Source organism: Scomber scombrus, chromosome 8, assembly GCF_963691925.1.
Source record: "Scomber scombrus chromosome 8, fScoSco1.1, whole genome shotgun sequence".
In the NCBI taxonomy this organism is placed as follows: domain Eukaryota; kingdom Metazoa; phylum Chordata; class Actinopteri; order Scombriformes; family Scombridae; genus Scomber; species Scomber scombrus.
In genome coordinates this window covers 16,885,119-16,900,275 of record NC_084977.1, presented here as the reverse complement: position 1 = coordinate 16,900,275, position 15,157 = coordinate 16,885,119, and the positions used below count along the sequence as shown (strand labels likewise).

The window sequence follows — 15,157 nt, the reverse complement described above, 5'->3', positions numbered from 1 at the left end:
ATTGCATAACAGTCAAAATTGATTACATAAGAGGTCAAATTGATTTTGCCTGCTTATTGTCATCTTCTCCACCTCGACTTTGTGGCAGAGGATAGACTGCAGAAATCATAAGCTTTCCCTCAGACATTCATTCACTTCACATGTTTGCCCACGGCAGCAAGATGGACAGCATTGTGCGCTATTAATCATTTTAAGACACACAGATGTCGTGAAATTACCCATGTCACAGGAGACGGCACATTTCATCTCAGAACAGAGCTTATCCTCATGCAATTACATTTGCTGACCAGAGAAAGATATACTCTGTTTCTACATTTTGTAGACTCGTTGAAGCTGCCTGTGCAGACAGAACATGAAGTGAGCTTGGAAGCTTTTCAGCTGGATCTCATTAAAGGTTTTCACATTTGCCAATGAATTAGGCATTTCCTCCAATGATTTCCTTAACTGATCATGTCACAAAATGGATGCGCCTGGCCTTCAGGGAAAGCCTAATGCTCCTAATAAAGTCCCAAAAGCCACCTGCGCCCACTCGCCAGCTTAGTCTAACTCAGTATAAATGAATAACATCCCTTGCTAAGACACTGCTAGTAGCACAGTGGCACTCACACGGCCAAAGATGTCTCAGAAAATCTCGAAACTCTGAACATTTGTTTTTAGTTGTTTTTTTCCTGAATGGCATATGAGCACTGAATGAGCCGTATGTGCAAGTATTGTGAGAGCCAACAATGTCGAGGATCTCTTCCACCAGGCATGCAGTCAGTTTGTATTGGCTTACAGTCTTGGCTGTCCTGCTGTATTGTTTTGTGTCAACTTGTGCTAAACTGGCGCTTATTTTTCCAGCTATTGGGTAACTGTCTTTGTTTTTTTTTCACAACCCTGTTTTGAGACAAATGCAACTGTTTACAGCCTGGACAATAAGAAAATTATGTGCATGGACTTGCATGCTAAAAATAATGAGAATGGAGGCTTTTATGCAGGGAAAATACTCAACAATATAATCAGCAATTTACAATACATAAATATAAATATGAATTAATTTATTTTTGGACTTTCTTTACTTCTGTAGTAAAAAAAAAAAAAAATCATATTTCAGTGCCTGAGCTGAATAAAAGAACATTTTGATTAAACTGTTAACTTCCCTGTTACAGCAGCAGCTGACTACAGAGTCGGACACTGAGGGGTTGCTCTGGAAGATAAAATCAAAACAACAAATTATCCACAGCAGATGAGATTGACTGCAGCATTATGCAAACAGTTAAATCAAATCAATAGGGGCTGGTTGGTCTTAGAGGACAAAAATTTTGCTGTTTATCTCAAGGCTCAGAAAATCCATTTGCAATCTCTCAGCCTCCACTTTGTGTTTATCACTCTAAACTAGGGCTGTTGATTGATTTAAATATTTAATCACTATTGATAACATGACTGTCCGTAGATTATCGCAAATTATCAAAAAGGGACATTTTTCCTTTTTTCAAGTCTTAATACTAAACAACAGGGGAGTTGCCAAAATATGCTCATTTATACAAATATGCATTATCAGAGATTCTCATGGGTACAGCATTTAGCTTTTTAAAAGTATGCTCAAATCATAACTTATGGCACACTCACATCCAACAGGCAACAAATGGCATATGCCCAACAAAATGTTCCATTACTTCAGGACTAAAGATCACTTCCTGGATCCCTCACTTCTAAAGCAAATCACACAGTCCAATCTCATATGGGAAAAATAAAGGCTCACAAAACACTCCCTTGTGCTTTGGGAGGAAAACAGGATAATACAAAATTAAGCAAATACATCAAGTGGGCAGGAAACAGTGGAAGGGGACATTTAGAAAGAAAATTACTTTGCCTCTTTGGTCATCAAATACGTTTTGTGTATCTCCAATATGCTGGTGGCTCTCGATGGCATTTCATAAGTGCAGTCATTGGATGAGATCCAATTTATTTCACGCAGACCCTCGTCCTCCACAATGTTTACTGGCCTGCAAGCTTTAGTCATCAATTTAACTATTGTTGTTGAAAGTTTGCTGCTTGTAGGCTTGGTTCATAACTGCCTGCATTAGCATTAGCTGTGCTTCGCTTGCAAATGGAATTTAAGACTGGATGTGCTCCAATTGTAACTCAGTTCACATCGACAGTAACTACAGATACGTTTTGTCTTTTCGACAGACCATCTGACTGTTCTTTGAAGCTGAAGTTGCTCAAAATTAGTCTTTTCTGTATCCTAGTTGACATCTAACTTAATGGTAGAGAACTAAACTACAAGTAAGGTGAAGGGTAATTATAAGAGAACCTGTGTTAATGCCGTCAAAAAAAAGAAAAAAGATTGGTATTAAAATGAATATGCATTAATGTGAATCTTGTTAACTTGGACAGCTATACTTTAATACATTTACTGGAAATTCTCATCCTCATGGGAAGAAATGGGAAAACTTTATTCAAAATCAAATCAAGAAGATTCAGTAGTCGTGGAAACAGTCTGTTAATTTTCTAGGTCTGAAAATGCAATAAGTTGCAATCTATTCCAGTGTTTCCCTCGGAATCAATTTCTATTTTTGGTGATATAGCTAGTGGGACAGGAGTCTTATAGAAATGTTTTTAACAAATCTGCCTATGTAGAAACAAATGGGCTAAACCGTTGTGGTCATCTGAGTGTAGATTTCTGAGTTTACAAGGTGCACATGAATATAATGTGAAGACTTTTAAAGTCTATGGTTGGCCTTATAAGTGATGGAGATGCACAATCAATCTTTAAGTGTTTACGTTTTTAAAAGGAGGAAGCTCAGAGGAGACTGTGTGTGTGCAGCAGGGGGAGAATGAACCAAGGTGCAGGTGTGTGTGTGTCACAGAGAGAGAGAGAGAGAGAGAGAGAGAGAGAGAGAGAGAGAGAGAGAGAGAGAGAGAGAGAGAGAGAGAGAGAGAGAGAGAGAGAGAGAGAGAGAGAGAGAGAGAGAGAGAGAGAGAGAGAGAGAGAGAGAGAGTGCAAGAGTGGCGTGTACAGCTCCAAAAATAGTAAATCAATTTGTGGCGGGCAAAGTTCATTGTGGTGGGCCGCTATAAATAAATGAATGTATGGAAAACCCTGATTTCAGAAAAAAAAACATCATTACTTGAAAATGGTCTTTAAATATCTGTAAAAACAAAAGAGTGAGAGTGAAAAGTTGGTATTATCATGCTTGAAGCAATAACTTGAGAAAACTTGTGGTTGCTTGAAGAATCCAGCACAGGTTTTATCTGACTCATCTGCTGCATTCTGCTTTCTGTGTCTTTTAAGATATACAGTAAGAAATAACAATGATAAATCCTTCAGCTACCAAGGTAATGCTGGGAAATCCTGGGTTGTGTAAGGTTTTTTTTGTCCTTTTAAACATGTTGAAAGGATGTTTGGAAAATATGCTGAGAGAGAACTGGAAGCTGTTCAGCAGTAGTGTATTTTCCTGCTTTTGACACATGTACAGATTAATTTAGCGCAGTCAAGGCCTGTCATTGATGACTCCCAATACATGACCAACAACATTTTTCCTGTAAACTCTACAGAAGCTAGTGGGTTTTGCACAGTCCCACAGATTTACCACAGAGTCTAACAGGATCTGACCTGGGTCTCAGCTCTGCTCTGCCCCATCAAGCAGTCATTACATGGGATGCAGGACATCCAATGCTTTAGATTAATAGATGAAAGTCTGTATTGGAATATCTTTGCTATCCTTGCTATGATTTACAGTTTAAAACTCCTCATTTATCTCATACACGTCCTTTATACTCATCATTTCAGCCTCTGTCTCGAACAGGCCTTTTAAGCTGGATTTCGCTTCCTTATGTTATGTGTTTAACGTAGATATCGACATTAAAACAGTACATAAATGACAGAAAATCCCCAAAAGCATGAGATATCTCCTTTAAGCCTATATCACATCAGGCTCACACTAGTAATCGCCTCTGTCCTTGGCATATTTTTAATTTCAGTATCTGTATCTTTAAATTGAATGACAGGCTGAGAAAACTTCTGGCAATAGCCTACAGTATTAAGAAAGTCTAACAAGTGTATCATTTGTGTTTAAACTCCTGTACATTACAGGGTAATGCATCCCAAAAATTAGAGGTATGGTGGCTCTGACTAATGATGAGTAAAATTACATTTTTAATGTAGACCTGCGATAGGACAGTAATGAAATAATCTATACTGAATTTAATGTGTCATTGCTTCCACATGGGGAAATGAAGTTTGTTACTAAACCTCTTAAGAGATTAAATATTGTAAATGGTTGCAGAAGAGATGTGATTTAAAAAAAAAAAAATCATTATATTTTCCTCTTCTAGCAGCTGTCAGAAAGCCTCAATAGTAAAAAATGATCCTGACCATCCTGTTTTGTCTTTTTTTGGGTGAATATAAAGCACTTTTTTGATAAAAGGGCTGTACTCTGGCTCATTCTTCAGAGTTCAGTTATCATGAGGGAATACCTACTGCTCAAAATCAGGGCACTTCTCTGTTGAGCCGTTTTGTGGTGTTAAACTAGTGACATTTAAATCCTGCATTATATAACAGAAGATGAGACTTCCCTAGAAGATCTGTTACAGAGGCAGAGGGTAGGACATATCCACCATACAAAACACTGGTGCAGACAGAAAAAACAAAGCGTTTGCTACATGCTACAGTATCAGCTGGCTGTGATAATGCAGTGTGGGTTTTAATGCTTCCCCTGTGCTCTTGGCAGACCTCTAGCCTCACACCTCTCGAATTATTCTCTCTTGGATTCAGAGAGGCTACAAACAATTGCTGGGATCCCTCTCTGCAGATGGAAAATTGATCACAGCCATTGAAGAGCACACACACACTCTGTGAACACTTGAGAGGAAAATATCCGGTGCACTGCTGGCTGCAGTGAGATGATGTACAGTGACAAGTAATGAGCAGAGCACTGCAGCTTTCTGACTGGGATTCAGAGAGTTTCAGTAAATAAATCATGATAAAGGAGATCCTCAACAGGGGCTAAAGTTCAGGCTTCTAAGCAGAGATTAAAACAAGCCTCTAAGTCAGCAATCAGCTGTCAGTGCTGCTCTGAGGTTACACTCTTGGCTGTGGAAGTTATTAAAGACTCTAGAAATGTAGTTTGGAATAGTAAAAATGCATGATATTAAAGTTTAGTGTTATATTAAGCATGCACAAACATTTAAGTGAAAATAAATGTTCATAACTATTAGAAAACCTAGTTCAAAAGTTTATTTTGCTGTTTAGACCATTTTTCAAACCTGTGTAGGTGTGGCATATCACGTTTTGATGACATCTTCCTGGGTAGTAGCAGGTACTTGGGCAAGTTGGCCGGGCTTGGTTTTGACTTGTCTGCTTTCAACATGGCAGCAAGGTCACAAACTTTCTTATATTACATCTAAACAGTAATCTAAAATATGTTTCTGAAAACATTTGAAGCGAGAAATAAGCAATGCAGTGACAGAATCCTGATTCGTATTTGAACAGCACTTCCTAGTTTGACAGTTTCAGCTGAGTTTTGTGAGCCATGCAGTCAGCTAGTAGGGAAGATGAACGTGAAATGATTTGTTTGTGAAATTAATTACATAATTTTCATAATAAATATCCAAGCATAACCCCACCCAATTCAAACCCAATACCAGGAAAGTTTACAAAATCTTAAATGACAATATGGATTGAAACTAATTTCTAATACTTTTTAGATGCTTACTATCATGTGCCTAAGACCCTAATTTATATAGTTAGAAGTGACATTCATTACATGGAGGATGTACTGTGTCTGCAATTTATGTAGCTTACTCATAATTTTGGCTTGCATCTACACATTTCTGATCATGGCTATGATTTTGCAGTGATTAAAGTGCTTAGATGGAGTCTTGTTGTAATTTTTTATTTATTTTTTTCACTTGAAGTGCAGCAAAGAAGGACTCAGACACAGAGAACAAGTCTGCAGGATGTCGGTACAGCTCTGCAATGTAAATAATAGAAAAGTTCAAAATCCAGACCCCAGTCTGAATTCTTTGTTTTTGTTTTCTGTGTGCGAGTCTTTGCTGTTCATTTTCTCAAGATTCTTAAATGTGAATATTTTCTGGTTTTCGAAACCCTTCTGTGATAGTAAACTTTATATCTCTAGGTTACCATTGTGGACAAAACTAGACATTTGAGGACATCACTTTGGGCTCTGAGAAACAGTGATAGACATTTTCCACCAGTTTCTGACATTTCATAGAGCAAACAACTAATCAGTATATTGAAAATATAATCAACAAATTAATCAATAATGAAAATAATTATTAGTTATTATTAGTTAGTTAATTACTAGAAAGATGAATTCAATATAAATCTGTGCAAATTGAATTTGTTTAGAACAATTTTGTTTTAAAATAAGTACCAAAACCACCACCTAGGTCTCCACAACAACAACCTCAGCTGTGCCACTCCAGCCATCTTGTGGCTAGAAGGGTTGTGATGGAGCCACAAAAATGACCAGACATCACATTAGTGTTCCTACTGGCTTTGCTGGCACAAAGTAAAGGTCATAGTGTTAGCCTCTACATACACACACACACACGCACGCACGCACGCACGCACGCACGCACGCACGCACGCACGCACGCACGCATGCACGCACGCACGCACACACACACACACACACACACACACACACATACGTTCACAATGAAACATGAAACTTTGAATGAAAGAGAGAATTATGCAGAGTCAGACATATTTATGCACAAACTGTAGGATCACACACGCACACACGCACACACACACACACACAAACACACACACACACACACACACACACACACACACACACACACACACTGTGGGCTTTTCACCCTGGTTTGAGGTTCAGTGTGTTATAGGATCCTGAACACTCTAGACATTAAAGCCAATAACTGACTTCCAATAGTGCTAATACTCGGGATAAGCTAGGGCTAATACCTATAAATACTACTGTGGGTCTTCAATTTTATTACTGCCATTTCAACTGAAGCTGCTTGTGAGGAGTTTTTTTCTATCAGTGTGACATTTCCTGCCACTGTTTATTGGCTTTAATCAGCTTTACAGGGATTGCTTCTTATAATGAACGGCAGCACACATAATATGTCACTGAAAACTGCACCCTGATGTGGTCTTGAAGCATAATTTAAGGAATTTACTGTGCATGGAGCTGCTCATACATCACTGTCCAAACTGCTGGCCTGTACTGTGATTGTGTTTTGCAGCAGGGTCAGGACAAAGACAAGAGATTTCTTTCTTGATGATGGCTAACACCAATCATGTCCATAGTTACAGCCTGCTGCTGGGAGAAATTTACGTTGCAGTACAAATAACTGCCCTCTACAGCAAGTCTTGTCTCCTGAGGATATATTTACTACCCACTCATGTTCCCAGAGTGGTTTATAAAGACTTGAAAAATGTGACATCAAGTCATCGCCAACTTAATAAACTTGTCTGAGCCCAAGATGTAATCTAACTCTCCAAGCCTCAAATGGTTTAAAGGCACATTCATGATTGTGCAAGCCTTTGGTTTGTGAAGCAATTTTCCTTTGTGCTCATGGCAAAATGATCTTATTTAATTGCAATTATTCTAATGTGAACATAATTATAAGCCTGAAACACAGCATGGCATCTCTAATCAGTTTCTATGATTCCGTGGTTACCTTATTTCCTCCATAACAAAAGTACAATTCAGGCCACTGAATTAATCACAGATTTTTGAGGCTGCAGAAAAGTTGTGTGCATATATTGCCACACTGTAAGAAAAATGTTTACAGTGCGAGAAGCACTCAGAGTTAGGGAATCATTTTCATCAGTATTGTTTTCTAGAAACAATCAAGCAACTGAAGCAGGTTAATTTACACAGGTTAGAGCTAAAATGTTAAATCATTTGCCTCATGACAGACTCAGTGAGATTGCAGAATAAGAATGATAATTTGTTTCAAATAAATACATGCTGGAATAAAACCAAATAACATACAAAGTATTTGACCAGAAGTTCCCAAATCACCACTTGGTTTGTCAATTTGAAGTGAATCTTATTCAATTTGCACAGATTGGTCGGACAGCAGTACTTAACTGTTTAGATATGTTTGCCTTTGAGGAATGTCTCTCATGCCACTGTAACAGACAAGTCTATATGGATTAAAGCTTTGGTGATGCTTTAAATCCCCCAGTCAACAAAAAAGGTTTCAGGCGATTTGCTGAAAGCCACCCTGTGGCTATATTTCTGCACCTGCAGCATTTAACTGCTGGAGGGCATGTCAGACATCTGCCATGAATCAGACCCAAGCCTAATGTTTCTCAGAGGTTGCTTTAACTAGTCAGGTGACACACAGGTTATCTTTGTAATTCCATGAAACAACCTATATGGGTGAGCCAATCATGAGGAGGTAATGAGCATGTTCTGATTGGCCTCATGGCCCCTGGATAGTATTTGATTAAAACAAATATTTGTATCCCCTTGTTTCTGTACCATTAACTCAGACTTAGTTAGAATTAGTTTTTTATCCTGAATAAATGTTTTAGGTTGATAATTGTGGCGGAAGTTTTAAACAAAACTATAAAATTGTTTCTTTCATAAAGTGGAAGAGTTTGAATAATTTCAGCACCTTAACAGCACTCTCATTGATATAGAAGCAACATATATCGGTGGAAAGGTTCAGATAAGCTACTTCTAATGATCTGATATAAGTACTGTACATTTAGTATTGATTCATTGGATTGAAAAGATGCATGTGTGGTTCTAGATGCTTTATGTGTATTTTGTTTACTTTATGTTATTCCATTCAGCCGTTTAAAGGACAGCGTCAAAATCTTCTGAAGTCTTTCCTAAAACAACAGTCAGGTGCCCAAATAAACATTGAAATGTTTTTTTCTAGCTATAATCATTCTTCCTGTTCATACTATTCATTAGAAGATCATTATGCACATTGTAATGCACTTACAATGTAAGTGATGGGAGCTGAACTCCACAGTCCTCCTTCTGTTCAAAGTGTATTTCAAATTTGATCTGAAGCAAATTTGAAGCTTCAGCTGTCCAAGTCAGTAGAATCAAGCCAATATCTTTCAACATTAGTCTTTTTAGTGCCAAAGTCTCTTATTGTTACCATACTTCCACCACAGCTGTGGCATTGTGGCACATATCCACTTTATATGACAAAGTCAGACTGCTGAAGTTTCATATAAGCTTCAGATAAAATGTTAAATGCATCTTTTTTAACAAATGAGTGTGTGGACACACTGTGGACTTTTGGTCTCCATCACTTTCATTGAAAGCTCACTTGAAGGGGATGTTTTAATATCCAGTATTACGGTAATGAATGATTAAATAGAGTGAAACTTATGTTATCGTTCATTTGGACACCTTATTGTTGTTTTAAGGCAGACTTAAAAATGTGTGAACCTGTCCAAAACAAACAGTGGAGAATATTTTAGTGAAAAGGGTGTGAATGCTAGAAAGATGTACACTGTGCTGAATATATGCTAAAATGTTATCTCAAACAAACAACTTTTATAACTTGTGGGTGATAGAACAATGTTTATCTTCATACACAGCCCCCAGTTTATTAGCCAAGCCCTAATTAACTCCAGTTTCATCAAACACACAAGCCCGGACCATCCACTATTAGATTTACATACAGGGAAATGATCATTCCACTGATTTCCTGTAAACCTAATTTCAGCTCAGCACAACCAAATGTATTTCATTATGGGTGGGATGTGCCATGGCAGAGCTTTCATGAAAATGAAGTGACACTCTGGGAAAGGCGGAGGACCGTAATGCCTTATAATGGGGATAGATGGCGAAAAACTCTCCCCGAGGGTGTACAGGCTGCCGCTCCCTGGGACAGCTGAACAAATAGGGCTTAAATAGAAATCAGTGCAAAGGCATCAAGCTGCCTAGTGTGTGCCAGACTATTATGGCCCAAACACCCACGAAGCTACCTCTCAGTTCACACTATTAAGAATCACTTTGCTGAGCTTCTGGTCGCTAGCTGAGGTGCCAGTGCTGTGATTGGCAGTACGAGCAGCATCACTCGCACACAAACGGCCGCTGCTGGACTGTTTTCATACTCACAAACTTGGAAAAGGTCTATGGTCAACAGCTGACCTTCCTCATTAAAAGATTTACAATAACAATTACTAATAAATACATCTCAATCCATCTATGTCTCATATCCACTTATCTGAAGTGATAATTAGGGACACTGGAGCCCAGCATGCATATCGAGGGAGGCAGGTACACCTAAGATAGAGCTGTGGTCTATCATAGGCAGGTTTCTAGTTCACTAACCTGAAAGTCCAAAGACGTACTTTTTAGGTAGACTGGCCAAATTAATAAAGAACAATTAAATAGACTTCTTGCAATGTATACTTTCATGTTGCCCTCCAGAAATGTTAAAAGTTATAGTGAGAAATGGGAGAATTGTCAACGCTCTTCATCCCTTTACGTCAATACAGCATGGACATGACGATGTTCATTTTACACATCATTAGTTTTGACACGTTAGTCTCCAAATGCACTTAAAGTTGTTTTTTTAGAATCACATGACCATGTGACGAAGATGTTATGTGAGGGAACATATTACAGTAGATGATATGTAACTATGTGTAAGGCTGTAGGGCATGAAGACAGCAGCACACTTCAGTTTTCAGTGTGTCTCTTTGGAGGTCAGACACAATTTGGAGGTAGATACTAGGGTTGATTTGCCAAATTTCGGTACATTCAGACTCATTGTTCTTGAGCGAACACAAGGGTTACTGGTACATGTCAGAACGGGTTGTTGTGTCCCTGTTTGAAAGGTTTTTATTTCATGCTCATGGGTGCAACAGACTATGGTGGTTACCGAGAAATATCATGAACATCATTACACCTTCTAAACTCAGTCATGGTGTCACCATGTGTAGCCATAATAGCGCTACAGCTACACAGATGCATTGTGGGAAAACAGTGCTAACAACAGAAATACATATGAATAAATATGTTTTTAAAAATGATTGATTATGATATATACATATATATATATATATATCATATTTACAATGTATATATTTTTCTCACATTTTCTTTCTAATAATTGCACCCTTTATATTTATATTTATATCTTCATTCTTTTGTTTAATTTTGTGTGTGTGTTAAATTTATCTTTATCTTTGCTGGACAGTTACCACTAACATTTCACTACACATTTTACTGTGTATACTTGTGTTTGATAATTATGGTCTATTTTTATATGTTTATATTTTCATACTTTTATATTGATTTTTAAAATGTGCAAAATAAAGATACAAAAACATTTAAAGTAAGAATTTAGGGACTTTTTGGGTTGAGGCATTACAGATTTAAAGTAAAGTACCGAAATGAAGTACTGCTGAGTACCAATACCAACAGCTTTGGCAAATGTGAAAGGTACCCAACCCTACACATTCTCTCATACTTTTAATGATTAGTAAATATTCAACCTACTTGAATGAGTCTTTTGAATTACGCTTTTTTTTTCTTACAAAAGATAAATAATTGTTTTCTTCATACTTTAATTAATGATATATCAAGAGAACAACTAAAGAAACACTGTCGGCTGATTTGCATAGTAAAGTAGCAAAGTGTCTTTTGTACAGCAGCTCAATGTTCAATTCTGACCTTTTTAAAAAACAGATTTTGTTCATATAAATGTACGTTTTTCAGAGTAGGACTGACACCACACGGAGCAGTGCGGTGTGGTGTGCAGTTCATCACGACTGGAGTGCACAAAATCACCTGAACCTCTTCCATCAACAATTTCGAATCTGATCACACCCACTTCACTCGTAATTATTCATGCAGCTATTAGAAAGAATATGAAATAGGCATCAGTGGATTTATTTTTTAAAAAGGGCAACAAGAGATTATAAGACGCAATAACATGGTCGTCAGATATAACAAATACATTGTTGTACAGTAAAATGGTTGTTTTGGGATAGTTTGCAGGAATCTTAATAGTACATCTGATGATTGTTAGTTCATGTTTTAGACAAATATCAATTTATTGATGTCAGAACAATAAGATCATCATGACAGGAAATTATAAAACAGTTTTTGTTAATTTGTTGTCTGGTTTAATATTAGACCCAATTTAGTTCAAATCTGTTGTCCTGCATTTCTTAGAACCCATAAACATGTAAATATATCAACCAATAAGAAAATGGACTCTATTTGTTTAATACCATTTTTCTGTTTTTCTGAAGAATAATAAACACTTGACTTTATAAGGTTAATCAAAAATGAATTATACAAGTTAACAATGAAGCACATTCATAAATAACCCAAGTCAACTATCAGATTTTTTATCACTTTGTCTTTTCCTTTTCACTTCAAATAGAATTTCATGTTAAGTCTGCCAAGATATTCAACAGCACGCGCTGTAATAGAGATTAATGATTCCAGTCATATTCTGACCCTGAAAACTGTCCAACTGATTGCCAAGTCGCTGCACTAAAAATGACAAATGAACATAAGGCTTAAAAGATCACTCTCTGATCATAAGACCCTCTTCCATTAGTCCAAGTACAAAATAAAGACTTCAAATGCCACCACTGTTTATCTACAAAAGTCTCTCCATCAATCACTTTTCCACTTTTCATTATTAATCACCTTTCATTTATTATCCACATCAACAATTATAGCATTCTGCATTTTAATCCAGTCTTTGCTATAGGCTCTGAATGGAGACCAAACAGGCAAATATAATTCATATATTCACTGTTACTGGATCGTGTCTTGGCATCCAGTGGCTTTATAAAAGGGGTGTCAGTCAGAGTCGCAAGTGACACACACACACACACACACACACACACACACACACACACACACACACACACACACACACCCAAGCACACACACATGCACGGACGCACACACACACACACATGGTTTGATGCTCCTCTGAATGCTCTACTAGGTTTCTGTGACTGTTAGTAGGATTAAACACAGCACAGCACAGTTCTTTTCTAGAGATAAACAAGGTTACTTAACCATTAATACCATAAATAAACAGTTCTGAGAAGACAAAATAAATTCATAATGATGTTCAATAAGTAAATCAATATCATTGTATTAATAATGAAACCTCCATACTTTGCATCCAAATTCACGTGTGACATATGAAGTTGCACTGATCATTCTTTTAGTTTTTAAATACAATTTGAATGTGGACAATAGAAAGAAAAACAATAATATCAACATAATGATTCTCCCACCACCATTAGTGGGTGGACAGTGCTGCACTTATATTTCAACTGTACTGCTCAGTAGAGTTGTTCATCAAAAACTGCCCATTTAATTTAACACTACTTGACATGTCAGCACTCATAATTTCCAGATATGTGGTGCATTGATACATGGACCTTGAACATTATTTTATGGATACATTTGATTAGCAATGATCAGTCAATTAACTGATTGAGAGGAAATTAATTGCCAAATATTGAGTCCATTTTTAAGAAAAAATATCCAATTTCTGATTCAAGTTTCTTAAATGTGTTCTGGTTTATTTAGACTTCTATAGTAAGCTGAATAGCTTTGGGTGAACATTTGAGGACACATTAAGGGTTGGGAGCCAGTGATCATAATTTTTGATCATTTTATAGATCAAACTACCAATCAATGATTTGAGAAAAATAGCCAACAGATCATCTGATACTGAAAATAGTCCAAAGTTGTAGCCTTAAACTGGATATAAACTTATTTGTCATTATAATCCATTGAGCTTGACAGTTTATTCTTGACCTTTTTTGACAGCAGTTGACAAAACAATCTACAAGGCCCACTTATTTTTCTGGAGATTTCAAACATGTCATGCAGTCTTCATCAGCAGAAGAATTTATACTTTTAGGCCAACATAGATGAGAATTAGATTGTCAATACAATATTTCCATAGCCAGCCTTTGAGCATTTGAGTGTACCACAGCCTTTAGGGGTTACATTTTCAAAGTCTCAATCAACTTTGGTCTGCCCAAGATGTTAGGTCAGAGGGTCAGGAGGATGTTGCAAAAGGATCTCTTATCCAAGGCAAAACAAAACTCCCTCTCAGTGACATGAGTGAAACAGCGGTGCACATCATTGAAAAACTAGCTGCCTGCTGGACCTCAACATGATACTCATATACAACCTGGAGGGGAGCGATGTGAACGTAATCCCTGTGTACACTGCAGGCTTGTGCTGAAACATGAACATGAAACACAGGCTGCCCTTCATAAAACATTAACACTGGATCAAAGAGCATGTAAAAAGCATGTCAATTTCAACTCAGGCTGCACAAAGACCTGAGTTTTGGGGCAACTGGTATCCTACACCAGAGGATGTATGCTTTACTCATTAATACGGAAGCACACTGGACACTGTATCCCTAGGCTAAAATAAAAGCACTTGTGAACTGGTGAGAGAAACTTCTCAGGAAGTGTTGACAGCGGTGTTAAAAGCAGCCTGTGGTTTTCATTACAGACAGCTTTGGGTTCCTCTCAGCAGGATTACTCACATGAGATGTTTTTTGGCAGATGAACATTTCATTAACGAGAATTTGATTTGGCAAGAAATACACATGGATTTTGCGGATTTAGCTGAGGTTTGTAGCGTGCTCGGTTGAGCACTCTGCTGTGTAGTAGAAAATGCATTCCCACTTCTCATTATAGCTGCATATTAACATTCCATTTTTTAATATTGTGTTATTCGGGCCACTAATATAGAGCACATACACTGATTTAACAGTCTGGTTGGAGGTGCAGTATATGCAGGGCATGTATAAAGAAGATAATGGGATTTACAACCAATTAAACTGTCAAACAAATGTGCGTTTTGATTCTCTTCAGGAGCAAGCAATCAATTTCTAGTATAAGTTATCATCCTTCCTTTTAGTATTTAATAATAGCAACATCTTTAGACACATTTCTAGAGTCCATATGGCTTTGGCGTCGTGCTTGAGTTGCATTTCTGTTTGCTCTTATCTTACTAATTGCAACACTTGCATACGTGTCATGCTATTCATATTTACAAGCCTGTGTTAACATGCTCTTGCACTTGAACTATGCTGTGTTTAGCATTCTCTCAACATGCACTTCTTTTTTCTCTTCCCCTAAAGCTATAATGTACCCTCTGGAGACAGCTCCACTATGAGGTACCGC

The 15,157-nt window shown here is 37.3% G+C and overlaps 1 protein-coding gene across 1 annotated transcript in view; it reads right to left on the bottom strand.

The window, feature by feature from the left end:
* Positions 1-7,142, bottom strand: part of pex5la (peroxisomal biogenesis factor 5-like a) — a 57,536-nt gene extending 50,394 nt beyond the window's left edge. Inside the window, exon 1 of the mRNA XM_062424093.1 lies at positions 7,122-7,142. Coding sequence (XP_062280077.1) covers positions 7,122-7,142 — 21 coding nt within the window. The remainder of the gene's footprint in view (positions 1-7,121) is intronic.
* Between the last annotated feature and the right edge of the window lie 8,015 nt (positions 7,143-15,157).